A 27,826-nucleotide genomic window follows, 5' to 3' on the forward strand; every position below is an offset into this window, starting at 1 on the left:
GTGGCACCATATTGCCTGAGAGCAATGTTAAGCCCCTTAATACGGGTGCACTAGCCCTATGATCTAAGTCCTGTGTCCTCCTTTGCATTCCCTAGCCACGCATCCTTAGCTCTTTAGGGACCACTGACTTATAGTTCCTAGAACCTTCCCAGTGTTCTCTGGCCTTTGTATCTTAGGGTTTCCTCTGTTTGGAACATACTTTCCCCATTTCTTTACCCAGTTAATTCTAAGTAACTGTTCCTTCAAAGAAAGATTGTTAGGCTTTTTTGTTTTTTGAGACAGTCTCACTCTGTCACCTGGGATAGAGTGCTGTGTCATCAGCCTAGCTCACGGCAACCTCAAACTCCTGGGCTCAAGCAATCTTCTTGCCTCAGCCTCCTGAGTAGCTGGGAGTACAGGCATGCACCACCACACCTGGCTAATTTTTACTATTTTTAATAGAGACGGAGGTCTCACTCTTGCTCATGGTGGTCTCGAATTCCTGAGCTCAAGTGATCCTCCCACCTCAGCCTCCCAGAGTGCTAGGATTACAGGGGTGAGCCACCGCACCTGGCCTTTTCCTGCAAGATTGAACTGAGCATCCTTTTTGTGTCCTGGCTAAGTATATCTCTTATAGCCCCCACCACTCTGCCTTTCATTAATGTTATTATTAATACTGTAAATGTTTTTTTTTTTTTTATCATCTTCCCTTTTGTTTCTCTCTTAGTTCATGAGTTTGCTCATGGGCAGAGACTGGTCTTTCATATCTGCGTTCTCAGTAAAGATCTCACCACATAGGCAGTACCCCCTAAATAATCAAGTATTGAATCCGTTCATCTTATGGTTGAGAAATGAAGGCCCAGAGAGAGAAGCCACCTTGCTAGTGATCACACAATATTTAGAAGCAGAGCCAGCCTTTTGGTCTAGTGTTTGTTTCCCTCTATCAGGAATTGTAGACATATATGTCTGTAAGGGCCAGGTAGGCAACAAAAATGAAAAAAGTGGGCTGGGCGCATTGGCTCATTTTTCTGGAATGTATGACTTTCTCATACTATCTGTGTGATGAATATTTGGTACAAGAAATATTTTATTTTCCTCTTAAACTACCATGTGAGAAAGATGGTAGTATGAAAATGATGGTTATATTGTGATTTGATGAATTACAGAAGATTCAAATATCAAATGTTCCTTTTCTATGCTGCCATGAGACTTTGTGTATACATAAATGTGGCTCTTCTCATGGTATAGGTTCAGTCTTGGGGCTCATGTCCTAGCTTGGCACTGAAAACCTTCTGACCTTTCCAGTTTCATTATTGAACCCCTATCCTCATTTATGCACACATACCCTAAGCTCCAACTTTACTGAATTGTAGTTCCTCAACATGCCTTTTTAAAAAAAAAAAATTATTTCAAAATATTAAGGGGGTACAGTGTTCTTGTTACAAGGATAGATTGTATAATGCCAAAATCAAGGCTTTTAGTGTGCCCACCATCAGAATGGTGTACATTGTACCCAACAGGTAAGTTTTTACTCCAACCTCCCTTGCTTCCAGCTCCCTTCTTAGTTTCCAATGTCCTTTACACCACTTTATGACCATGTGTACCCACCACCTAACTCTCACTTATTAGTGAAAACGTGGTGTTTGTTTTTCCATTCCTGAGATACTTCATTTAGGACAGTGTTCTCCAACATTTTTGGCACCAGGGATCGGTTTCATGGAAGACAATTTTTCCACTGATGGGGGAGGGTGGCGGGGTCGCGGGAGGCAGAGCTTAGGCAGTGATGTGAGAGAGAGCAGCTGTTAATACAGATGAAGCTTTGCTCTATGGGCCTGCCGCTCACCTACTGCTGTGTGCCACCCCACACCAAGTTTCACAGAAGAAAATTTTTCCATGGATTGGAGGGGCAGAGCTTTGTGGCCTGGTCCGTAACAGGCTACCGGTATCAGACCGTGGTACCTGGGGTTGGGGACTGCACATTAGGATAATGTTCTCCAATTCCATCCAACTTGCTGCAAATGATATTATTTCATTCTTTTTTATGGCTGAGTAGTACTCCATGGTGAGTGAGTGTGTGTGTGTATGTATTTTCTTTATCCACTCATCGATTGATGGAAACTTAGATTGATTCCGTATCTTTGCAATTGTGAATTGTGCTGTGATAAACATTTGGGTACAGGTGTCTTTTTGCTATAATGACTTCTTTTCCTTTGGGTAGATACCCAGTAGTGAGATTGCTGGATCGAATGATAGGTCTACTTTAAGTTCTTTGAGGATTCTCCATACTGTTTTCCACTGAGGTTGTACTATTAATAATTTACAGTCCACCAACAATGTATAAGCATTCCGTTTTCACTGCATCCATGCCAACGTTTATTGTTTTTTGATTTTTTAATAATGGCCATTCTGGTAGGGGTAAGGTGATATATCATTGTGCTTTTAATTTGTATTTCCCTGATGATTAGTCATGTTGAGCATTTTTTCATATATCTGTTGGCTATTTGTATATCTTCTTTTGAAAAACCTCTATTCATGTCTTTTGCCCACTTTTTAATGGTTTTCTTTGTTTGTTTGTTTTTCTTCCTGATTTGTTTGAGTTCTTTGTAAATTCTGGATATTAGCCCTTTGTCAGATACATAGTTTGTGAATATTTTCTCCAATTCCGTAGGTTGTCTGTTTCCTCTGTTGATTATTTCCCTTGCTGTGCAGAAACTTTTAAATTTAATTAAGTCTCATTTATTTATTAATTTTTGCTGTTTCTCTATTTGTCTGTGGGATCTTTGTCATAGATTCTTTGCCGATGTCTAGAGGATTCTAGGCCAATGTCTAGAAGAGTTTTTCCTATGGTTTCTTCCAGAATTTTTATGGTTTCAAGTCTTACATTTAGGTCTTTAATCCACCTTGAGTCAATTTTTGTTTATAGTGAGAGATAGGGATTCTGTTTTATTCTTCTGCACCATATGCCACTTTTAACACGTCTCTCTCTCTCTCTCCCCCCCTTCCTCTGCCACCTCTGCTTCAAGCAACCTCCATCCCTGGTCCCACTATCACCCACTCTCATTTCATTGGTGCTAGATGAACCTCTATCTCAAAATTCTAAGCTCAAAAGCCATTCACAGTTGTAGACCTTCCAGTCTATGGGGTGGGGGGAAGAGAGGGAGAGAGAGTCTGTGTGTGTGTGTTAGTGTCACCAAGGCATACAAGCACTTTAGCAAGCACTTATTCAAGTGCCCCATTTAGAACTTGCCTAAAATGCTCAAAGTTAAAGCATAGTCCAGGATTAAATTGTGTGGTTCCTGAATTTTCAGGAGGTGACATACTGCCTGTTGTATCAAATTTGATTAAACTTGATAACTTTAATGCCATTTGGCTCTATTGGGGAGGAAGAATTTAATTGCTTACTCTAGAGAGTGGATTTTTTTCTATTGACTAAGGAACAGAACATTTATTAAATTACCTTGGTGACCTGAAAGGGAAAAATGTATTTCATTTTCTTTGCCAGAAGCAGGTCCAGGGCATTATAAGCATGTGGTAAAAATTGAATAATTGAGCAATACTGACTTCTTTGGGATTCAGCCTTCTAGCCCCTGCTGTGTGATTAGTTCTGTCCAACCTGCTGGCATGCTTGAGCAGGGAGCCTGAAGAGGATTAGGAAAGAAAACCCCTTAGCAAGTCTCAGGTACTGAAGATGTTTGATTTAATTCCACATTACACATGGTTATCCAGTTTCCCTTGGCAACCTCCAGTTCTGCCCTACTTTATAATCAAGGGATGGCAGACTTGATGGCATGATCTGGAAGTGACTGTAGAGAACAGCATTTGCCTCCAAAGGAGAGACACAAAGGTCATTGAGAAAAGACAGAAAAGTCTGAGGGCACTTAAAGAAGAGACAGTTCTCTGGAAGTCAGATTTCATCAAAGAGGGAGGTTCCGGAACTACCTACAGCAGAGCAGCTTGAGGATATGAGGGAATGGGATCAAGTCCTGGAAACCTTTTAAAGGATAAATCTGAATTTTATTATTTGTAAGTTGCAGATAAGGTTTCAATTCAACAACAATAACAACTACCATTTATTCAGTACACGCCAGCAATCTTACTTGGTTCTTTACAAATGCAATTTCTTTAAACTCTCACAATATCCCTGCAAGGGCAGTGTTAATATCCCTGTATATTTGAGGAAATAAGTGTTTTTAGATCTCTTAAAGTATGAGGCTGAAGAAAGGGTGGGACAAAATTGACCATAGTGTCTCAGCTTTAGGAGACCATTATTCATTTTTTCGATGATCTCCAAGTTGTTTAAGTCTCAATAGCCTTCATTATAAAACAGTGTACTAACAATGTCCATTAATGATAACATTTGGCCATCCAGAAAAGTTTACAGTCATCTTAATCCAACTCTCTCATTTTACTCTTTAGGAAATTGAGTCCCATAAATTAAGGAAAGCCTAAAGCCAGGTTTTCTGACTTGTGCTAATTTATGTATTATAATACCATGCCCATGAACTTTGAAATTGGGCTTGAATAAATGGAAGGAAAGAAGGAATGGGTCTTATAGTACTACTATAAATGGTGTTAGATTGAGCTAGCAGAGTAAACAAACTAACAAATCAAAAGGTACTGGGGAGACATTCAGGTACCAGGAACAGTTCTTACCTAGGTGGTGATTAATTTACTCTGCTTGGCTCAAGTCTGAGAAAATTAATGTACCTAATGTTTCTGAATGATCATCAGTCTTTAGACATCTCTAGAGCCTTGCTGGTCACTTGAAGGAAGTCCTGTTAGTTTAGAAGGACAGGGCTCTACATACGAACCACAGCATATGCTTAAATGAAGCCATGTCTTGAGTGGTGTGAATGATGACTGACCATTTTTGTGACATGTACAAGCAGAGACTACATATGGTATTTTATTGACTTAATACATATATATTCTTGTCATGTTTACAAATGTTATATACTGTGGCAGGACATGAATTGCCTTTCTTTAAGGTGAAAGCTGTGGGAATCTAATGGAAAACTGAGAAATCTTAGTATTATGTACCTACTATGCAAACCATTTTACATAAATTTCATTTAATTCTCATAACAACTGTGATTGTGAATGTTATTGTCCTCATTTTAGTAATTTTTTTCCGTTTATTTATCCTTTCCAGAATGTTTTCCCTAATATTTATTATGAGAGTTTTCAAACGTATATAGAAAAGTTGAAAGAATTGTTAGTGAATACTCATATATAGCCACTTAGACTCTATAATTGTTACTATTTTTTAAATATTTGCTTTATTATATATCTAGCCATCCATTTATCAATCTTTTTGTTGTGTTTCAAAATGAATTGTAGACATTACTACATTTTACTTTTGAACACTTAAGCATAGATATCATTAACTAGATAGAGTTAAAAATGTTAGTCTTAATTTACAAAACAAAAAAAAACCCCTGGGCCTTCAATTGTATGTTTTAGGGACTGTGTACTTAGTCACTTTGGGCTTTCCCCCATGAAATAATAAGATATTTTAAATGTATGCTATACATGTTAAGAAACACTCATACCTCATTAATGAGAAATAGAAATCTGTAGGGAGGAGGGGGATACCCTGTTGAATTCCTAGGCCACAGCAAGCCAGCATTGCAAAGTGAAATCTTACCTCATTTCTGATTTTAAATGAGAATGAAGTCATTGCCACATTTCAGAACACTGACTCCTCTCCTGAAAAGGGGAGTTTGATTAGCAAATTAGTTAAGCACTTCAGCAATGATATTTGGAGTTAATTTCACTGACATTTTCCCCCCTTTTCTTTCTGGGTGTGACTAAATTGTCTACAGCATGCTGCCTGGTTGCTGGTAAAACAGGAAATGGGGTAAGTAATTTAGGTAGGGAATTTTTACTACCTTTTAAATGCAGGCTATCTGATGCTTAAAGTACTTTTACTAGTATCTGTTTTCTGGAGTGAATTCGCTAGCTACTAGAGAAATTGACCAGATTTATTGTATAAATTTAGGGTGTGAACCTTGTTTCATTAGTTTATTTACATAGCATATTAGTAGTCCATTAAAACAGATTCATTTTTATGTGTGATGATTTGATGTTAATGTAAATACATATTTTATATGCATTAGGCACTTATATAATATAGTTTGGGAAGTTATTTTAAAAGAATAAATTTTACATTGGTCTTACAAACTAAATTATAAAACTATGCCATAAAAAATAAAAAGTAAGATCCCAGTTAAGACAGAACAACAGTGAGTTTGTACATAGATCAGACATAGAAAACATAGGTTCACAATTTTTTATCTGAAACCCTTGCAGGCCAAATGTGTTTTGGAATTTAGAATTTGGGGATTTTAAAAATCTAATATAGTGTTTAATATCATACATATATATCATACCTTTCCCCTCCAGGGTCTGGAGTAATACTATATAATCAAACATTAATAGTTCTGCAATGAAACATGAATATTCACACTAAGTTTGATAAACAAAGTCTTTAAATAGCCTCACGTGTTCAAATCAGGATTTGATTGCCAACTGAGTTTAACAAAACAACTTTAATTCTCCAGAGCCTTTTGGAGTTTGCAACTAAAAATTTTGTACTAATATAAAAAGGGCCAGGTGACTGTTGGAGGTTCTTGCATATTCTGGAGAGAAAAGCCCGGAGAGAGGTTTAAATTTCTATATTAGAATCTCATACTTGGTTAAGTGATTTATAGAAAAAGTAATTAATTTGGCTTTTTTGTTTTGTGTTTCACACCTGCATTTTTAAAAGGGTAATAACCACATATTTATCAAAGGTTTGGGGGTTTAATTAGGTTTTATTAAATTAGTCTCAAATGCTTATGATTCTGGTATAATAAAATTTGATGCTATGTTTTTAGAAATTTATTATTGTAGTCAGAATATGCTTTTTTCTAAATGTTTTCAGTTTATATGAATATTGCTTATGAGTTACTGTTTTTATTCCTTATCAAAAAGTTTTAACTTAAGCTTAGTTCTTCCAAAAGATCATGATTGATACAGGGAAACTGGAGCAGAAAACATATAGAACATTGATTTTTTTTTTTCCTTCAGAGTCCCTAGTTCTTTCTGGGTTGAAAAGATTGTGGAGGAATTGCCAGTAAAGAATCAGAACATTGATTTTTTTTTTTTTTCCTTCAGAGTCCCTAGTTCGTTCTGGGTTGAAAAGATTGTAGAGAAATTGCCAATAAAGAATCGATTCAGGGAATTTAGAAAAAATTAACTGCCTTGCATATTTGATTCATCTTTCCTCTAGAATAGTGGTTATGCTGTATCTATAGCAAAAGTGATTGCGGCCTGGCGCGGTGGCTCACGCCTGTAATCCTAGCACTTGGGACGCCAAGGCGGGGGGGATCGTTTGAGCTCAGGAGTTTGAGACCAGCCTGAGCAAGAGCGAGACCCCGTCTTTACTGAAAAAAATAGAGAGAAATTAGCCGGACAACTAAAAATATATAGAAAAAATTAGCCGGGCATGGTGGCACATTCCTGTAGTCCCAGCTACTTGGGAGGCTGAGGCAGTGGGATTGCTTGAGCCCAGGAGTTTGAGGTTGCCACGCTCTGTCTCAAAAAAAAAAAATAATAAATAAATAAATAAAGTCATATAAAAATAAAAAAAAAAAAAACCAAGAAAAAAGTGATTGCAACTGACATCCTCATCAGTTGTTATCTGACAGAGAGGAAAGAAATTCAGTTACTAAGTACTAAATGGGGACTGAATTTACTTTAGTGAGTTCTAATCCTTCTAAAGGATTAAGTATTATATTTTTGCCTTATATATAAGGCTAAGGTTTCTAAGCTGTTTGTTAACCCTTTCTGCTGGCTCTTAATCTGGAGGGAAGAAAATACCTGTAGTTGAAATATTTTAACCGGACTAAGATGCTCTAAATACATTTCAAAGAATGTGAAAGATTTAAAACACCAGTTTTCATAAATACTTAATGAGTAATGTTTTAACTCATTTTTTAGGATTGGCTTTTGCTATAACCCTTTGAACTTTATAGACTCTAAACAATTTTTAAAATAGTTTTCATTCTTGTATCTTCATTTCAGCTTTTTATCCTTTAAAATATATTCTCATACATTATTTACTTTCAACTGTGATGCATTTTTGTGCAAATATTGATTAGTTAAAATGTTAATACAATATCAGGATAGTCTTTTAAAATACTAAAATGTTTCTGATATTTGGAGAATTAGGAACAGTTTATGAAGCTCAAACATTTAGTGTTTGAAGAAGTTCTTGAATTTAGAGAAGCAATTTGGTTATTTGTCAGATGTAAAGCTTTTCTGGGTATTTCATTGTTAAACCACAATCCCAAAGTCTATGAAAACACTGTAACCGGTTATATTTTCAGCTGGATACAGAATGGGTAGATCAACTATTTCTTAATTTGCATTTTTAGAGGTACAATGATCTTTATTCTTTCTTTTCTGATCAATTAAATCTAGCTATTAGCTAAATTACATTTGTTTTCTACCTGTAGTTAGTAGTGTCTTTCAGTCTTGCAGAATTAAATTACAATGGATAATTGCCTATAAGTAGTAATTTTTATCAGTGAAAATCAGGCATTAAAGGGGATTATTCACAAGTTGGCCCTAACATCTCTTTTGTTAAAAGCGTCCCCACAAATAGCTATAAGGCTGGTTTGAAGTTTTAGTTATTTGAATGATGTGGGCTTGTTAGTAATATCCCAGTATTCTTAGTGGAGTAGAGCAGTTTTAATAATACCATACCATGTTTTTCATTCCTCTTACCTCAGGTTCCTTTCTGTCACAATTTTATGTTACAAACTAAAACTAGAACTCATAATGGGGACTTCCGATTATTGGCTCATGAGTAGATTTTGGGTGATGTCAGATTTTTATTCAGAAATTTATCTGATAGTACATCAATGAACATTTCAGAACATTGATACTTCAGAACTTAATATTTCTTGTTCAGCAGTAAAAGAAAAAATACAGCTTTTACATTGATTTCCCCAAAATAAGCCCTATTTTCAGCAAGAGGGGAGATGCAAGCACTTTAAATATGGATGTTATTATGATAACATATAGTTTTGTAGTTTGTGAGCAATAAACAATCATCTCTATTTCATCTTTCTGTCTTCTGATATATAAATCCTACAATCTGGCAATTCTAGCTCAGAAGAGCCCATTAGTGCGCTTTGTCTTTGAAGCTTTAAAAATTCTCATATGCCGTTAGAAAAAGTAGTTCTATGATTCCACTAGAATATAAGGTCCATGAGGTGAGGATTTTTTTTGTTTGTTTTGTTCTCTGCTTTCTATCTAATGCGTAGAATAGTTCCTGGCACATAGTAGGGACTCAGTCAATATTTTTTAATAATTGCATAATTTCTTGCCTTTAATAGAAAAAGTGAAGTTTTTCATGTCAGTGAATTAATGTTTATGTTATTCAGAAAGCAGAGTCTGTCGCTGGGAAGAAATGATATAGTTCAGCTAAAAGAAGCCTACAAATGGATAACTCACCCCCTGTTTTCAGAGGAACTGGGTGTTCCCATTGATGGAAAGGTATTGGGTCATCAGCATTGTTAATTTCATTCTCTGATTTTACTAGTTTTACTTCATTATATGGGAGAGTTTTGGTTAGCCAAAAGAATCTTCTTTTTAAATAATCCAGTGAAGGATTTTTAAGCTTCTAAGATTTTAATTTCTAACTGTCTTAAGTTGAGGTTAAAGCCTTTCTTCATTTTTTTCCCCCAAAGAGTTCTTTGTGATCCAAGACATTCATGAGTGTAACAGATGCAGTGTACCCTAATTGACCTTAAAAGGTTAGAAATGAATCTTTGCCTTTAATGTATTTATAGTTTAATTGGAGGAACAGAATTACTGATATAAAGCAATATATAAATAACTGTGAGCAAGTGTAGAGTCAACTCTAGACTATTTAATTTTGGTTTATCTGTGGCTAATCTTGTTTTCAAATACATAGAATCTATTCAACTACAGGGAAAGTGGGCTCAGTCTATCCTACCTTGTTGGTATCTCAAATCCCTCTGTTTACTCTTAGGCAGTAAGTGTCTTTAAAACCAGAATACTCCCCTTTTCCAGAGCAGGCCTTGCCTCAGTCTCTGGAATGGATTGAACTTCAGGAAAGAGCTCAACAGATTTCCATATGTGAAAACAGAACATATTCTCAGGTCATCTTAAATTAGATTTTAATAGTGTGGCCTCACTGCTTCATCATTTTGCTTCAAGGAAATTCCCTGAATAACACATACACTCCTATTCAAGTAAAATCACAAAACCATCTTCTAAAGCTTGTTTTTTTTAAAACCATTCTGAATTATATAGTTGTATTTCCTTCTGTTAGTAAGAATATACTCTGACTGTTCTTTAAACTGAATATTGAGAAAATAGAAAATAAAACCACTTCACAGATAGTATGAAGAGGAAATGAGGTAATGAAAGTACTTTGGAAATTAGAGATGTCATTAATGCAAAATATTTTTACCTCAAATTTCAGTTTTGAAGTGCAAATCATTTTACATGTTGAATCAGTGAGAACAGAAAATAGAACACAAAAGATGAAATAATGTAATAGATTCAGGTTGAGTGAAGCTTTCTTGAATAAGAATGTGTTATTAATTTTTATTTTATTTTATGGATTAGAACAAGGAACAAAAAAACCTATTCATTATTGTGATTCTAGAGTAGCTAATAGGCTTGTTAATGATCTAATGAATTCAGTAAATACAAAAATCAATAAATATAGAACTCAAAACAGACAAAATTTTAATGTGGTATGATTTTCTTTCAATGTATAATTTTGTATATTCTCCATGGAGTAAAAAGTATATAGAGTATGAAATTGTGCTTTTTCGGTGTACAAGAATGTTCATTGTAGCATTTTTTTATAACAGAAAAATTTTCTACAATTTAACTGTCCACCAGTCCCTAGAGTTGAAAAGATATCCATGATGTACTATTAAAGCAATTTTCCAAAAGCATGTTTAATATCTCAAAAATTACATGCAAATATGTTTTCATAAAAATGGCTAGAAAGAAACACACCAAACTGTTAATAATTGTTGAATGGGATTGAAAAACCATCCTGTATTTATTGTATAATTTATATGTATCACTTTTATAATAAAACAAAACATTAAGGTCTCTCTTTTAAAACTCAAATCCATTAAGAAATTTTAGCACTTTAAAAAGAAACTTCATACAGTTTTTAAGGATGTGAATAAAATGTGTTTTTGCCTTGCTAATAATTCTAATCTTAGTATTGACAGAATAATTCTTCATTTTTCAATCTCTTTCTAATTCTCTGAATTCTCATTTATCTTCATACCTAATTTACATATTTGTCCAAAAATAATACAAATTTATTTAAAAATTTATTTTAAAACCTTTTTGGTAGGATCACTAATGACTGAGTTGTAGAAATTAAAATAAATAAAGAAGTAAACAAACTATTTCCTTTACAGCTGCCCTGTGAACAGGCTGATACGAAAGCAGTAGTATTTCCAGTTTTCCTTGTCACTCTTCTTCTGAGCTAATCTTTGAGAGTTAATTTCTATTTCCATTCATAAGTTGTTAGATGTTAGTTTCCTTTTGCTCATTTTTAAACTGTCTTTATAATTTTTAGAGCTTGTTTGAAGTGAGTGTGGTCTTTGCTCACCCAGAAACAGTTGAGGATTGCCACTTCCTGTAAGTTGCCACGTAAACAACAATGTCAATTGTGTAAAATTGTTAATCCTGTTTGGTTTTCATGAAAATAGTATTGCTTCTCTTTCTGATGAGCATTTCAGAACTTGTCATGGTCTTAGTAGGTTTAAAATGTGCCCTCTAACATAAGGTTCCTAGGAAAACCAATGCAGCTCATATTGGGATTCATTTTGTCTGCCCTTGATACCCTGAGTTTAGCAGCCATGTTATATGAAATATATTTGAATTATATCAACCCAGAAATAAATTTGTTAACCTTTTATTTTAACTTGAATCTTATTTTAGAGGTACAATATGCCCAGATTGTTTCAAGCCAGCCAAAAACAAACAGGTAAGGATTCCCACTTCTTATTCTTTAGTGAGTTAAGTCTGAGCAGAATATTCAAATTAACAATAAAAAGCATATGCATTAGAAATGTGGCAACTATATTATACGAAGAATTAGTCTTTAAATAGTTCCATTTGCTGCATTTATTTTTATTTCGTTCAATTTTTTTCAACCTTTACTTCTGGCTAGGGAGTCGGAGCACATAAACACCCTCATGTTGTGTCAATGTCTGGGTTCTTACCCTGATGTTGTTAAACTTAGAACCAGTGTTTCAATGATGTTACTATTACCCATTTGGGGAAATGCTGCTTTTAGATTTTAATCCCCTGAATTACAACATCTGGGAAAATCCATGGGAAGTATCAGTAGTGTTCCAAACTTTCATCTAATATCCATTTTCCAGAAATTGGTATTTATATAATCCAAAATAGATTATTTTACTTAGGGCAGTCCTGAATTAATATAGTCTATTTCAAGCTACATTTGCATAAAGTACATTTTATCCAAACTCCCCTTTACTTTCTAATATTAGCTTATCTTCATGTTACTGAGCAAATTAGTTAGCATGTACTTTTAGTTCATATTATGCCAGCATAGAATGGCATGACACGATATTGGCAGTCTTTTACGCCCCAGTTACTTAACTGGTTTTGTACACAGAGTCAAGAATTCCTACAATTTTACTGACATCCATTTTGTTGTTGTGGTTGTTAAAAAGAATATAAGTTTATTGTCAGAAATACAGCTGTTGGTCTTGCCTCTTGCTCTGACTAATTGCTGGGCCTTTTAGAACTGGGGGAAAAGTATAACATTAGCCAAATACTCTGTGCTGAAATAATTAGAAATGCAGACCAAGCCTAAAGCTTCCCTACTTTTCTTATATCATGGTACTCTTAAAACATTACCATGTGTGTTGAGTACCCTGAGGTTTACAGATAAAGTTGCTCCAGGTTGGAAGCAACAGGCCTGGGAGTTTTTATTGACTGTAGGCCCTGCCCAGCAGCCCTTTTGAACTAAAAAGATTAACATCTTGGCACAACTGTAGTCCACTGCTGTACCAGTTGGGAAGCTCTGCCCAAATGACCTGTAAGCCATATTTATAATGAAGATCTAGTTTTATTTTTTGTTGTCTTTGAGGAAATATTCAAGTGCCAGCATCAAATAATAGGATAAGGAAATTTTTGTCAAAGCATCATAGACACCACACCATTTGGCAAGTGGGAGTTGTAGAGTCTCAAATGTAGTTTTCTTGCCTCATAGGTGGGAGTAAATTGAATGACCTTTTGACATTTTTTTCAGGCCTAAGATTTCATATCTTATCAAACAGGCATTTAATTTTCAGTTCTAGTGCTATGGTACCTTATAGAACTCTCTAGGGTTCCCCAGAATATGGTTTAGAAAAATCATTGCTTTGGCTGATAATAGACTGTTAAGATGCCTACATTGTACTCCTTTTCAGTCAAATGTGATTTCTCATAAGAGAAGAAATAATTGTGATTTATCATAGCAAGCCATCTATATACACTAATTAGTTCCGGTATGTCTCCTATGCAGTTTGACTTTTCTTATCTTAAAAAACCCAAGGGGGACATTTGTTGTAAATGCCCTTCTATTCAGTAGAATGGATTTGTTAACTTTTTGTCACTGGTGAGTAATACTGAGTTGCTAGATGCCAGGGCAGGCTGGTTGGTTGTTTTACCCCTTACTCTGGGAGCCAACTCCTAAATTATATAGTGTGGCTTCTGAAGGGATGTAGGGAAGAAAAGGTAGATGGATCAATCTGAATTGCTGTTGAGGTCTGGGAAAAAAATTCAAAGCATATTTTCTGCAATGTCATTTTTCATTTGAAGAATATCATATTTTGAGAGGAGTGGGATGGTACAGTGAAGGAGACCTTTCTGCTAGATTTACTTGGTATCATAGACATAGGCTGCCAGATGGAAGAAAGGGTTGTAGAGGTATACCAGTTGCAGAACTGACATGAATGCTTAAGTTTTATTTATGTTCTTGAAAATGTTAAGTATTCCTCCCTTTTAAGGATGTAGAATGTTATAATTTCTCCCACCATGTTCTATGTTTCACCTCTGATGTTTTCTCATCTAGATGATAAAATGTCTTTTCTTTTCATTTTACCCTATATAGTCGGTATTCACTAGAATGGCAGTTATGAAAGCTTTGAATAAGATAAAAGAAGAGGATTTCTGCAAGTAAGTAGAAGTGTAGAAACAAGGAAGCATCATGGAATTTTGGAATAAAGGGAATGTTTGAGATAAACTGGATTATCTCTAAAACAAGACTTGATGTATTTCAGGGACCAGGATTGTGTCTTAGTCATTGTTTTATCCCCAATCCCTGGCGCAGTACCTGGCATGTAGCGGTGTTCAATAAATGTTTGTTAAATTCATATTTGAATTTATGAATCAAGTCCAACTTCTTTATCTTTTATAAGAGGATATTGACATTTAAAGAGGGATTTGACTTATCTGAGATTTCAACTAGATAATAGAGAGTGGACCTCAAGCCAGATTTCCTGATGCCCCAGCCCAGTGCTATTCCCATTACATCCCTAATCCTGTGCGTCCATCTCCAGAGGAGGGAGAAGGCAGCTCTTAAGTTTCTTCACTTGTTCAAATGTGCTGAAATACAATAAATGCAATAAATCTTATATTTTTATTCTCACTGCATTCATTGTATTAAATCAAATATTGTAGTTATTCTTCCAGAAGATCCTTGAGTAAATTTCAAACAATGATGTCATACGGAGGGTTTCATATATTTTAATGACTACAATGAGTCTCAGAATGGAAGCAGTAGTTCTGAGTTTCTAACTGCTTTCTTTGTCAAGACATCTTGGGAAAGCATATGAAACTTTCAAGCCATGCATTTGGGATTAAATCCACATCTGGTCATTTACAGGCAGACTTCAGTCTATGGCTTTGGAAATTCTTAGAGACAGAGAATAAAACCATACATTGTTCTTTCTTGGATTGAAGTTGCTTAGCTAAGAGGGCAGATTCTGCCACATTCCACTTTTTCTGGCTCTGTGGTCTGATTTCCAAGGTCATAATTGGAATGAAAAGGAAGAAGAGAGAAAAGTGGTAGAGTACCCTCCCTACAGGTGAGACTTTTACTCATACGACCAGTCTCTAACTATGCACCAGCTTTGCCCAAAAGATTGAGGATCATGTAAGCCAGCAGTTAGCAGCAAGTGACCATGGATAGCAAAATAGTTAAAAAGCCTAGAGGGGCTTCCATTTCATATATATGGATTTCCCCTCCAAATCTCAAAGCTGTTGGAAATTATCATCTGGGAAGATGAGGCCTCTTGAGGTTGAAAGGTAGCAGCAAAGCTCTGATTTACTTACTGTCACTCTCCTGCGTTAAAAATGGTACTCCAGAGGCCTGATAGACTCTTATTGTTCCAAAACTTACAGTTAGGGAGAGGCTTGTTCATTGAGAGACTCAGGCTCTGTGTGTTTCAGACAATGCTTTTTCATCTTAGTTTTGTGATTCAATATTATGTCTGGAAAAGAGTAGCTATAAAATTTATTTTGTTTTGCAGGCAGTTTCCTTGTCCTCCAAACTCACCAAAGGCTGTATGCACTGTTCTTGAAATTGAATGTGCTCATGGTGCTGTTTTTGTGGCTGGTAAAACATTTAGTCTAGAATATATGACACTGTGAACTTACTCTCCTTTCTGAAAAACTCAACTGACTCCTCTTCTGTTTTGTTCTTATTATTGTTATTAGGTTCTGATTAGTTTACTCTTTAGAGAAATAGAACTAATAGCCAAACTTATTTTAGGTTCTGTAGGCATCCTTAAGGATCACTCAGAAGATCTGTTAATTAAAATGTCATGCCAAAAGGAAATGATACTTCCCTGGTTTCAATAGTTTTCATCATAGATAGCCAAGTAGAAATATGGGTAGATGCAGAGACCCAAAACTGGTCAGGAGAAAGACAGCAGCACAGAGGATATTTTATAACATAAAAACAAACTTGAAAAAATAAATTATTTCCAAAATGACTAAACACTTGGCTTCCACCGAGAAAAAAAGTTGCATTGACTTTCCCAAGAGGCAGTCTAGCAGACAGTTTTGTTTTGAAAGTTACAGCTGTTTTATACAGTACTAGCTGAAATGAAATTGTTCTTTAGCCTTGACTATAATATTCTGCTGTAGGGTAACGAAAGCTACCTGCATTAGTCTAGTTTTATTAGTAAATCAATAAGTCATATTCTATTAGGGTTTTTTGTTTTTGGGGTTTTTTACTTAAAAAAAACTTCAAAATTTCCTGTATTTGGATTCTTTGGAATACATTACCACCAATAACTATTGCATTGAAAGTATTTTTAATCAGGTATAAAAGCAATAGTTTTTCTTGATCTTTGGTGCATTCTAATTATTATGCCTAAGTAATATTATATAACTTAGGCAATCAGATTAATAAATATATTGAGCATTTCTTCCAAATTCATTTGATGCACCATTCATATCATATCTTTAGTCACTTATTCTATTGTTACTTAAGATATTTTTACTTCATTATCTACATGTCTATGTGTGGGCTCCCCAAATTAGATTGTAAGTTAGTTAAAAGCTAGGCCTTGTTTTATATCATAGCATCTATGATATTGGCACTCATTAAATAGTTTTTGCTCCTCTTTTTATCCTATTATGTTAATCACACCATTCCATCCAGGCTACCTGATATTTCTTTGACAGGGAGATATAATAAATACTCCAGAAATCTACCACAAACTCCTTGGATAATTGATGGAGAAAGGAAGCTGGAATCTTCAGTGGAAGAATTGATTTCAGATCATCTGTTGACAGTATTCAAAGCAGAGAGTAAGTTTTAAATTTTCTTTTTTCTTTTTCTTTTTTTTTTTTTTTTGAAAGAGAGAGTCTTGTTCTGTGGCCTGGGCTAGAATGCAGTAGCATCATCAGAGCTCACTGCGACCTTAAATTCCTGGGCTCAAGTGATCCTCCTGCCTCAGCCTCCCAAGTAGCTGGGACTTTAGGCATGCGTCATCACACTCTGCTAATTTTTTTTCTACTTTTAGTAGATATGGGGTCTTGCTCTTGCTCAGGCTGGTTTCAAACTCCTGACCTCAAGCAATCCTGCTTCGGCCTCCCAGAGTGCTAGGATTATAGGCATGAGCCACTGCACCTGGCCTATAATTTTCATATTTTAAATACATTGTCTATTATTAATAGATTTCTTGAGGGTGGCAGGAAAGATTTCTATATTTTGATAATCACTGCCAACTCTGGGCCCCTTGGCTATAGGCTTCCCATGAACAGGTTATCCTGAGTGCCTCTGGCCTGGCTGGATTTCAGCCAAGGCACCCAAAAGTGTCTTTCTTTCCTCTCTCAAGATGACTGATCTCTTTTGGGGAAATTCAAAACAGTTGTGAAACTATTTTAAATGAATGCACTTAAGCCCTGACATTGGCACATCTCAAGGTGCCAAGGGGGAATATGATGAAATTAAAACACATCTTCCACAACTAGTTCTTGTTCAAGAGTAATCACTTGCAAATGTCTGCTTCTGTCTTAACCTATAAAGTGTCCTGGAATAAAGTTCAGGCCTAGAGAAAATATTAATAGATCAACAGCAACCATTTTATTATAGAGTGACTTAATGGCAGCTGTATTGTGTTTTGATTTCCTCGGTATTAATGAGCTGAATTTGTGGGATGAGTCAGGTCCCCTCAGGCTTATGTTTTCCTTGTCTCAACAGGCCTCTCAAGTCAAAGGCAGCATAAAGTCTTGTGATTTCAGTAAGATTAGATAAGAGGAAAGGGACTCAGATTTCAATTGCAGGAAATTGTGTTACATGTCAGGAAAAAGAGCAAGCAGTAAGTGATGTCACTCTTTGGAATGCGGCTCCTAGCATAATTAGAAAACCCTTGTTTGAGGAACCAGCTAGATATCCATCTTTCTCTCTAACAAACCTTAAGACAAATGTGCTTTAAGAATGACAAGCGGATGGTCTAGGTGAGAGATGACTTGCCAGAAGGAAAAAGAAGCACTTCAAACTCCATCCCTTTTATAATTTGTTGCCTATCAGGTAGGTGCACCCTTTTTTAATGGTCTTTAAGAATTGTGTACTAAATGACGAAGTAACTCAGCAACCTAATATTTTACAAAATCTTAGTAGTAAAGACTCTGGGCTATTACCATGAACACTTACCCACTTAATTTGGTATTTACAAACTGATTATCTCATAAGACTTATGCAAGTTATGAAGAAGTGAAATAAAGCGTTAGCACAAAAAGTTCCTTTTACATTTTTCTTGGGGCCACCTTTACTCCCTTTCTATAAGAAGATTCAAGAAACCTTCAGTTCTAACTGTTCTAGTCCCAAGGAAGCCCCTGTTACCTGCAGGGCTACTAGAGGGGCTCCTTCAGAGATGTGTTTTCCCCCTTGCAGTCTTTCATGAAGGCGGTTTGTTGTCATTTTTCCATTTGAGGTGGAAAAATTGTCCCCAAACTGAAAATAAAGCAAATTATGTGTTCAGCATCTGAAATGTGTGCTGAAGTAATTTACTGAGAGCCGCTTGGGAAAAAGCACACCTTGGGGCCTCTGTGCTAACTGGCTCATTGTCGGGATAAAACCTTGCTGTTTGAAACTCACAATTAATAGCATCAATTTGCTTAAACCTGTGCTCCTCAGATACATTACTTGTTATTTTTGATTAACGGTTCATATCTGACAACTCTGGGATGTTAGTTCTAAGTATTATACCCTTAAATTTTATAGCACTATGAAATAAACTAGTATTACGTGGACCGGCCTAGCTACTTATATAAACATTCCTTCCCCTAAGTGGGATATGGAGACTTGTTTCTCAGTCACTTCAAACTGGCACATCATGTGATCTACTTGCTAATTCCATAGTTAATAAGTAATACATTTTGATACGTTCTTAAAATCAATGTGTCTAAAAAAACTTCCCCTTATACATTTATTACTTCACTTATTGAATAAATGTTTGTCATGTCAGTTCCCTGCTGCAAACTGGTCAGTTGCTAGCTACAGGATAAAGTCCAACTACTTAACTTGATATTCTGGGATTCTGGGCCTTCCTAGGGTCCAAGAAAGTTTCCTTAGTTCTCAAGTTTGAAACATTTTTCTAAAAGATATGATAAATACCCCTTTTCTCTTAGTCTGGATTTTGTGCTTCTGTGGCCTTCTTGAGAGCCTGGCTTTCTGTACCTCTTTCTTACTGATAGGCTGATATGAATTTAAGATTTCTGGTCTGACTTAGCAGTAGCTGGTAGACTTATCTCTATGAGGCCTGTTCATCCCCTTCACCCTTGCCAGTCACAGGTTCTGGCTTAGTCACTGTGGAGCCCCCTGGTTCTTTGACATGACTGACTGGGAGATGGAGGTTGGCAGGTATAAGACAAACTATAGACCCAGGGAGTCTGTAGCTTCAGCTTCTCAGGTGCCATTTGCATTCTTAATTTAGCTATGGCCATCCACCCTTACTGCTACACCTTCAGTCTGTTAGCTCTGACTCGAAGCTACTGATACTGCTATGGGTTTATTAGTAATTTAACACTGGAGTGTAAACACAGAATGGAGGGTTCTGTGGGACTTAGCGGTCACAGAATCCTGCTCCCTGCCTGGCTGCCCTAGTTCTATATCTAAGAAAGCTGTGCAACTTTTTTTTTTATTTAATCATTTTCTCCTTCCAATATTTGCAGCTTTTAGTCTGTGATGATCCATTTATCTTAGAGTGTATACTGATTTTATAATGGTTCCAGTTTAGGTTTGATTATATATATAATGAATTTGCTTTTTAAAGTCAAACCTTCTTTTTCTCTTCTTCTTGTAGAATTTAATTCTTAACTAAATGTTTTTTTTGTTTTGAGGAAAGAAAGAAAGAAAGATGATAGAGTTTTCACCATAAGGTTGTGGTGGTGGTGGTGGTGGGACCTTCCTCCAAACAGTGCTCTGCCTTTGGCTCTCCCAGGGGGCGGTGACATGGGATGACAGCTAAGGTCTGACTTTAACATCAGAAACACCTAGCTCTCTGCCATTTAATTATGTGACCTTGGGAAAATTACCTAACTTTCTAAAGGTTGATTTTTTTTATTTAATACTTATTTCTTATGCTTATAATAAGGATTAAATAAAATAATGTATGCATAATTTTTAGCCCAGTGCCTAGCATAAAATAAGTATTCAATAAATGGTGTTTATTGTTACCATTACTATTTTTAGTAGAGATTAGGATTAGAGGAACAATGATGACTGTCCCTTGGGATTCTCTTGTAGATTGTTCAAGATCTTAAATTGGTTTTCTTCCAAAGGTTGGGAACAAATATCTTAGGGCAATTATGTCTCTGATTTTTTTTTTCTTTGTCTACTTTCCAAAGGTTTTAATTTTTCATCCTCTGGAAGAGAAGATGTAGATGTGAGAACATTAGGAAATGGTAAGATTGCAACAGCATCACCTGATTAGAACTTAACTACAATTACCAACGTTTCCAGACAGCAGGCTTACTGTAGTCACTTAATCAAAACCAAAATGAGCAGAGTCCAGAGCTTCTCCAAGTTAGGAAACTTTGTGGATTATGGAGCTACCTTTATAAATTATATGCTATATGTCTTAACAGGAATCATTTCTTTAAAGGCCATTCTTATTATATACCTGTAGATCATATGGGACTTTTTTGTGCATTAACAATGAAGGGCCTGATTTTTTTTTTTCAAAATTTTGATTATTAATTACTCCATTTAATAACATTTCAGAAGTACTGGTACAGTTTTCAAAATCTACACCTTCATTTAAAAAGTGATTCTACTCTCTTGGCCTTCATTTCTCTCATTTTACCTTGTTACACTACAAGATAATGAGAGTTAATCCTGAGTTACTTGATATTTATAGTCTTTTCTCTCATGGAATCACAGCTTTTCTGTTTCACTAGTGGATTAGGCAGGGAGGATGGATTTCAACAGGACATTGCTGCATGTGACAATGTTACATTAGTGTAACCAAGCTAATTAGTAGTTGTTTGAATTTTATTTTGTAATTAACACAGGCTTGTTCATGGACCTTTGGGAAAGCAATCATTTTCACATATTGCCTGTGCTGGGGGTTAGCAGCCCCCACCCCCAAAAAGCCCCTTGATTCTTTTCACACATTCTTCCCTCCCCCAGATGTAGTCATGTCACTAAACTTTCAGTCCTCTAGAGCTCAACTCGTTTTTCACACCTCCTAACCCTCTTGCATTAGCCCAAATGTTAACTCCATCAACACGTTTCTGTTTCATGACGGGGTGTGTGCTGCCAGGAAGGCCCTTTGCAATTGAGCTGGTGAATCCTCATAGAGTACATTTCACTTCACAAGAAATTAAGGAACTTCAGCAGGTAAACCACTTCATGACATGGAAATCGTCATGTTTCTGCAACTCTCTAACTGAGCTCGAGTGCTAATTGTTTTTCTTTTTCTGCTACCACAGAAAATTAATAAGTCATCTAACAAAATCCAAGTACGTGACTTGCAGCTGGTCACAAGGTAAGGGTAGGCTTACTGGAGATGATTTCAGAAAGAAGTTTTAGTTGCTGATCATATATCTAATAAGGGAATTCCATCCAGCATATATAAAGAACTCTAACAACCCAATTAAAAATGAGGAAATGATTAAGTAGACATTTCTCTGAGAAAGACATACTAATAACCAGTGAACACATGACAAAATGTTCAACATCATTTAGTCATTAGGGAAATGCAAATCAAAACCACAATGAGATCTCACTTCACACCCACTAGGATGGTTATCAAAAAGACAGAAAATAACAAGTGTTGGCAAGAATGTGGAGATATTCGAACCCTCATACCTTACTGGTGGGATTGTAAGTGCGACCACTTTGGAAAAGTTTGGCAGTTTCTTTAAAGGTTAAACATAAATTTACCATATGACCCAACAATTCCATTTTAGATATTATATAGGCAAGAGAAATGAAAACATACATCCACACAAGGACTTGTACACGAATGTTCATAGTAGCATTATTCATAATAGTGAAGAAGTAGAAACTACCAAAATGTCTGTGGGTAAACAAAATGTGGTATTTCCACATAATGGAATAGTATTAGGTTATTAAGTATGAAATGTCTGATTTCCTTAAATACTAAGTTTGACAGTTGATATCTCTGACATTTTACTTTGACACTTCTTGTTTTATTTTTATTGTGAAGGTACATCCTCAGTCTTTCAAACACACATTTTGGCTTGTGATTATCTTTCACATTTTTTTTACAGCAATTTTTGTGAAACCATGGATAAGTCAAAATTTCGTGTTATTTTCAAATATGAGTTCCATTGTGGAACCAATGCAGTACAGATAGCTAGAAATATCAATGAAGTGCTTGGGAAGGATGTGACTAATAAACGCACAGTATGTTGATGCTTTGAAAAGTTCCGTTCTGATGATTTTAATCTTGAAAATGAACTACGTAGGTGACCTGAGACCAAAGTGGATAATGATGAGCTGAAAGCTATAGTGAAAGTGAATCCATCTCAACCTATGCATGAATTAGCAACAAGGTTTGATGTTACTATTCCAACAATATGGGACCATTTGAAACAAATCGACAAGATAAAGAAGCTGGATTGATGGGTTTCACATGAATTAAATGAGCATCAGAAGAGAAATTGAAGCTTTCCTTTCTTTGCTGTCACAACATAAAGGCAAACCATTTCTATACTGTATTGTTACATGTGATGAAAAATGGATTCTTTTTGACAATTGTTAAGCATTCAGCATAATGGCTGGGTAACAATGAAGTGTCAAAACACAGTCCAAAACTGAATATTCATCAAAAAAAGCTAATGGTGTCTATTTGGTGGTCCAGCACTGGTATTATCCACTACAGCAGCTTCATGAAACCTGGTCACAGTTGACTACAGCAGATGTCGACTGCAACCAACTGGATGAAATGATGAGGATGCTTGCGATTAAGCAGCTGAGATTGGTCAATAGAGACAACACTTGACCACAAGTTGAACAGACAATGCTGCTCAGACTACAGCAGTTGGACTTGGAAACTCTCTGTCATCCACTGTATTCACCAGACCTTGCACCAACTGACCACCACTTCTTCCAGGCTTTGGACCACTTCTTGCAATGAAAAATATTCAGTCCTCAACAAGCTGAGGAAAACACCTTTTGTGATTTCATCACCACCTCGCTCTCTGGGCTTCTTTGCTGCTGGCATAAACAAGCTACAGTTAAAATAGCAATACTGGCCCAGGCGCGGTGGCTCACACCTGTAATCCTAGCACTCTGGGAGGCCAAGGCAGGCAGATTGTTTGAGCTCAGGGGTTTGAGACCAGCCTGAACAAGAGCGAGACCCCCATCTCTACTAAAAATAGAGAAAGAAATTATATGGACAGCTAAAAATATATATGGAAAAATTAGCCAGGCATGGTGGCGCATGCCTGTAGTCCCAGCTACTCAGGAGGCTGAGGCAGGAGGATTGCTTGAGCCCAGGAGTTTGAGGTTGCTGTGAGCTAGGCTGATGCCACGGCACTCTAGCCCGGGCAACAGAGTGAGACTCTGTCTCAAAAAAAAAAAATAAATAAAAATAAAAAAAAATAAGATGGCAAAACTGTGTCGACAGTTTAAGCTCATACTTGTTTGAGATATAATAAACTTAATTTTTGATTCAAAATCGGACATTTCATATTTAATCACCTAATATTTGATAATAAAAAGGAATGAAGTACTGATGGATGCTACAACACAGATGAACCTTGAAAACATTATGAAATATAAAGGGAGTTAGTCACAAAACACCACATACTGTATGATTCTGTTTTATAGGGAATGTTCAGAATAGGGAAATCTATAGAGACAGAAAGTCAATTAGTGGTTGTCTAGGACTAGAGGGAAAAGGAGAATGGGAAGTGATGCTAATGGGTATGAAGTTTTTTTGGGGAGATGATAAAAGCATTATAAAATTAGATTGTGGTGATAGCTGCACAACTCTGAAAAAATACTAAAAATCATTGAATTGGACAGTTAAAATGGGGGAATTTTATAGAAATTCTATCTCATTAAAGCTATTTTTACAGAAAAGAAAACTTGGGGCAATTTGTGTGTATTTTATATATTCAGACAAACCTTTTTTATTGTTTTTGTTTAGAGAGGCAATAGGACATATGAAAGAAGGTGAAGAAGAAAAGACCAAGACCTATAGTGCCTTAATATGGACAAATAAAGCAATACAGAAGAAAGACATTGAATTCCTAAATGATATAAAGGTAATTCAAGTGCTCTTATCCTTTTTTATTTTATTTCTCTATTGCCTATAAAATAATCCATTGTCTTCTAGTTTGTTACCCTCAAGTTACCGAGCATGGGCTTTGGGGTCTGTGAGACCTGGTTTCACACCCTGGCTTTGCCATTTGCTAGTTGAGTAGGCAACACCTCTAGCCTGTTGGAGAGGCAGTGTTGTTAGCAATGAAGAGCCCAACTCTGAAGACAGATTGCCTGGGTTCAAATCCTAGATCTGCATGTCTTGGCTGTGTGTCTTTGGACAAATTACTTAGCCTCTTTGTGCTTCAATTTCTTCATCTATAAAATTAGTTAAAAGAATTAAATGAGTTTAATCACATAAAGCACTGAGAATGGTACCGGGCACATAGAAAACACTCAGCAATGCTATTATAATATTTGGTTATCTGTAAAAAATAAATATGAGATAGGGCTTATCTAATAGAATTGATGTTGAGATTAAGTACATGAATAAAACATGTGATAATATATCTAAAGCATGTACATTTGGCACATGCTAAGTTTTCCTTCATATCAGCATGTCACTGCAGAGGGTCTGCCTGTTCATTTGTTTATTTCTTCTCACCTATGCCCATCTCTTCCTGTAAAGAGAATTTACTTTCAAATGCAAGGAATGAACATAAATGGGCACAAAGATGCATACAGTTACCACATCATTGTTTAAATGGGCGATATTTTGTAACAATCTAGATGACCTACTAGAAGGAACTGGTTTAATATTATGGGTTATCTGTATAATGGACTATTACTATCCGACCATTAAAAATTATGTGGTACTATTGCAGTTGGGGTCAAAAAAAAAAAGTAAAGAAAGCAAAAAAAAAAAATAAGAAAAAAAATTATGTGGTAGATTAATATTTTTGACATAGGAAAATGTTCCTGATAAGTGCTAAGGGGGTTTAAAACAAGGTATAGAGTATATAGAGGATGATATGTTGTACTTTAAGCACACATTATATATGTATATATGTGTGTATATATATATATATATATACACACAGATAATTATGTAGAAAACAAATTCTATGACAAAAGATACCATAAATAGGGTTTATACTTATCATGAAAAATAAAGACACCCTAATAAATAAAAAGGAACAGGTAGCTGAAAAATGAGCAACTACAAATGGCCAAGAATCATTTGAAAAGATGTTCCATCTCCAGGTTGAAGTAACAAGAAGACATCACTTTATTCTCCTTAGACTAATAATACCTTTCATTGGGTTGGGGTAGAGGAGAAAGATAGTTGCATACATTGTCAGTAGAAATGCAAAATGTTTCAAACTTTTTGGAAAACTGACAATGACTATAAAATTTTAAAATACACTGGTCTTCTATTGACAGTCTGTCCAATAGAAATAAAACTCCAGTCGTAAGGATATGTACACAATGTTTATTGACTTTGTTCAAAGCAATAAAATCAACAACAAAAAAATCTAGAAACAAAGTCAATGTCCTTCAATAAGAAAATGGTAGAATAAATTGGAATATTATACAGCTCCTAAAAAACCAAAAACAGCATATGATCCTATTTAATTCATATATTAGTTTGTATATATATATATATATATATATATGCCTAAAAATATTAGGAAAAAAGAGGTGTGTCTACATCTGCAACTTGTAGGAGCACCATGACATTATGAAAAAAAAAAAGTGAAATGCAAATAATGTTTATGAATATTTTGATGAAAACATAAAAGTCATTCACCTGCTTAGAGAAGCTCATTTATAAAATGTGGGATGGACATCACCTACAGTGGCCCTTCAGTTCTCAGCTTTTATGATTCTATATCTAAGGTCCTTTTTGGCTTTTCGCCCTCCTATGTAGGGGCCTTTAGGATGATAGCTATAATATAGACAGATATCTTTAACACATTGACTGCCACACTAGAAAAATAATTTTTTTCCTTGGAGCCACCATGTTTTATTACAAAAATAGAATAAAAACTTCGAACATAAAACAATCCTTTCTAATTTAATGAAAAATGTGTTATTTTTCATTGTTTTCTGTGTGTAAGTTATATGCAACTTGAAAAATAGTTCACATGGCTCTCAAGGTAAAAAGTCATGTGAGTTACATGTGCTTCCTGAGGCCCTGGGCTCAAAACTAGCATGAGTTAAATACAACTCACATGGCAGTTAATGTGTTAAGATCTCAAAACAAATTTCTAAACTTCTCTATTCCCTCATGTGTGTACAAGTCATTCAGAATGCCGTGGGAAAAATAAACTCATTAAAAAAATAGATTTACAGTTTGAGGATTTCCATAAAATCAGTTGAGAAATAATGCTGAAACATGATTTTTATAGATACAGACTAAATGGTGAAAGGGGTATTTTAATGGTCCACAGCCCAAGTAGACTGACATGACTAGCTGATTTCTAACAATGTTTTGACAGTTTTCAAATATTCCTATTGCCATAAACAATAGAAAAACTGACCTACTTCCCCATTCTGAGAAAAAGTCACTTCAAATTTACTACTTGTCCTCACTTTTTAAAGAGCAACCTACTTCTAAGAAAAAAAAAAGTCTGTATGCTTCTGAAAATTCAGCAGTATAAGGACAGCAGAGTGCAATGTTAGAATAAATGGTTTCCTTTTGTTGGCTAAAAACAGACCAAAAAAGACACAAGTGTGTGTTGATGTGAGTGTTATGTTGGCAGCAGTATAGCAGCTCAGTGGTATTTCCATCAGCCAACTGGCTCATGGTCAGAGTATAGGAGTGGCTCTAGAGGTAAAGGACGGTGAGGGGAGAAGAGCGCTCTTAGACACTCACTTCAAAGCCAACTGTTTCTGCACCCTGAAGTGGAGACCATGTCTTTGTAGATTCCTTAAGAGTTCAGCCTTGTCATTGACTTTTTGGTCTTTTTGACCAGAAAAAACCAGATCTTACAGAGACAGCTTATTTCATCACAACAAAGTGCTTCTAAAATCAAAGAATAATAGAATCATAAAAACCACAGAGATAGGAGGAGTCATTGAGTCACTGCTCTGATAAAGCAGTCACACCCTTTCAAATGTGGTCTTTGTCAGAACTTGCTCATTTTTTCTTGGTGGAGAACTTGATAGAAGGGAGACCAGACAGAAACTTTTCCTTTTCTTAGCAGAGCTTCAGACACTCACTAATCATGTAAATTAGTGTTCCAACAAGAAATTGCAGAAAATTCAGTTCTTATGAACCTACATTTCTAGTTAAGCACAATATCTATTTTTTAAAACTTAGAATTAGTTGACCTTTTACAGTATTAATCTCTATTTTTCTTTAAAATTTTTATCTTGTGACATACAGGAAAATCTCTAATTTGAACTAATTGTGAAAAAAACAAGTCTGTGTCCCTAAAAAATCTGAAATGTAAAAAGACATACAGTGGCCGGGCGCGGTGGCTCATGCCTGTAATCCTAGCACTCTGGGAGGCCGAGGTGGGCAGATCGTTTGAGCTCAGGAGTTCGAGACCAGCCTGAGCAAGAGCGAGACCCCATCTCTAC

The 27,826-nt window shown here is 35.7% G+C and overlaps 1 protein-coding gene across 2 annotated transcripts in view; it reads left to right on the forward strand.

Moving 5' to 3' along the window:
- Window positions 1–27,826, forward strand: part of PUS10 (pseudouridine synthase 10) — a 57,601-nt gene that overhangs the window by 20,827 nt on the left and 8,948 nt on the right. For both annotated transcript variants that reach the window (XM_069494315.1, XM_069494316.1), the window contains exons 5-15: window positions 5,805–5,839; window positions 9,414–9,525; window positions 11,609–11,670; window positions 11,974–12,019; window positions 14,159–14,223; window positions 15,579–15,664; window positions 16,741–16,866; window positions 20,410–20,466; window positions 21,327–21,403; window positions 21,496–21,551; window positions 24,186–24,303. In XM_069494315.1, the coding sequence (XP_069350416.1) occupies window positions 5,805–5,839; window positions 9,414–9,525; window positions 11,609–11,670; window positions 11,974–12,019; window positions 14,159–14,223; window positions 15,579–15,664; window positions 16,741–16,866; window positions 20,410–20,466; window positions 21,327–21,403; window positions 21,496–21,551; window positions 24,186–24,303 (840 nt within the window). The remainder of the gene's footprint in view (window positions 1–5,804; window positions 5,840–9,413; window positions 9,526–11,608; window positions 11,671–11,973; window positions 12,020–14,158; window positions 14,224–15,578; window positions 15,665–16,740; window positions 16,867–20,409; window positions 20,467–21,326; window positions 21,404–21,495; window positions 21,552–24,185; window positions 24,304–27,826) is intronic.

Source organism: Eulemur rufifrons, chromosome 19 (genome assembly GCF_041146395.1).
Source record: "Eulemur rufifrons isolate Redbay chromosome 19, OSU_ERuf_1, whole genome shotgun sequence".
In the NCBI taxonomy this organism is placed as follows: Eukaryota; Metazoa; Chordata; class Mammalia; order Primates; family Lemuridae; genus Eulemur; species Eulemur rufifrons.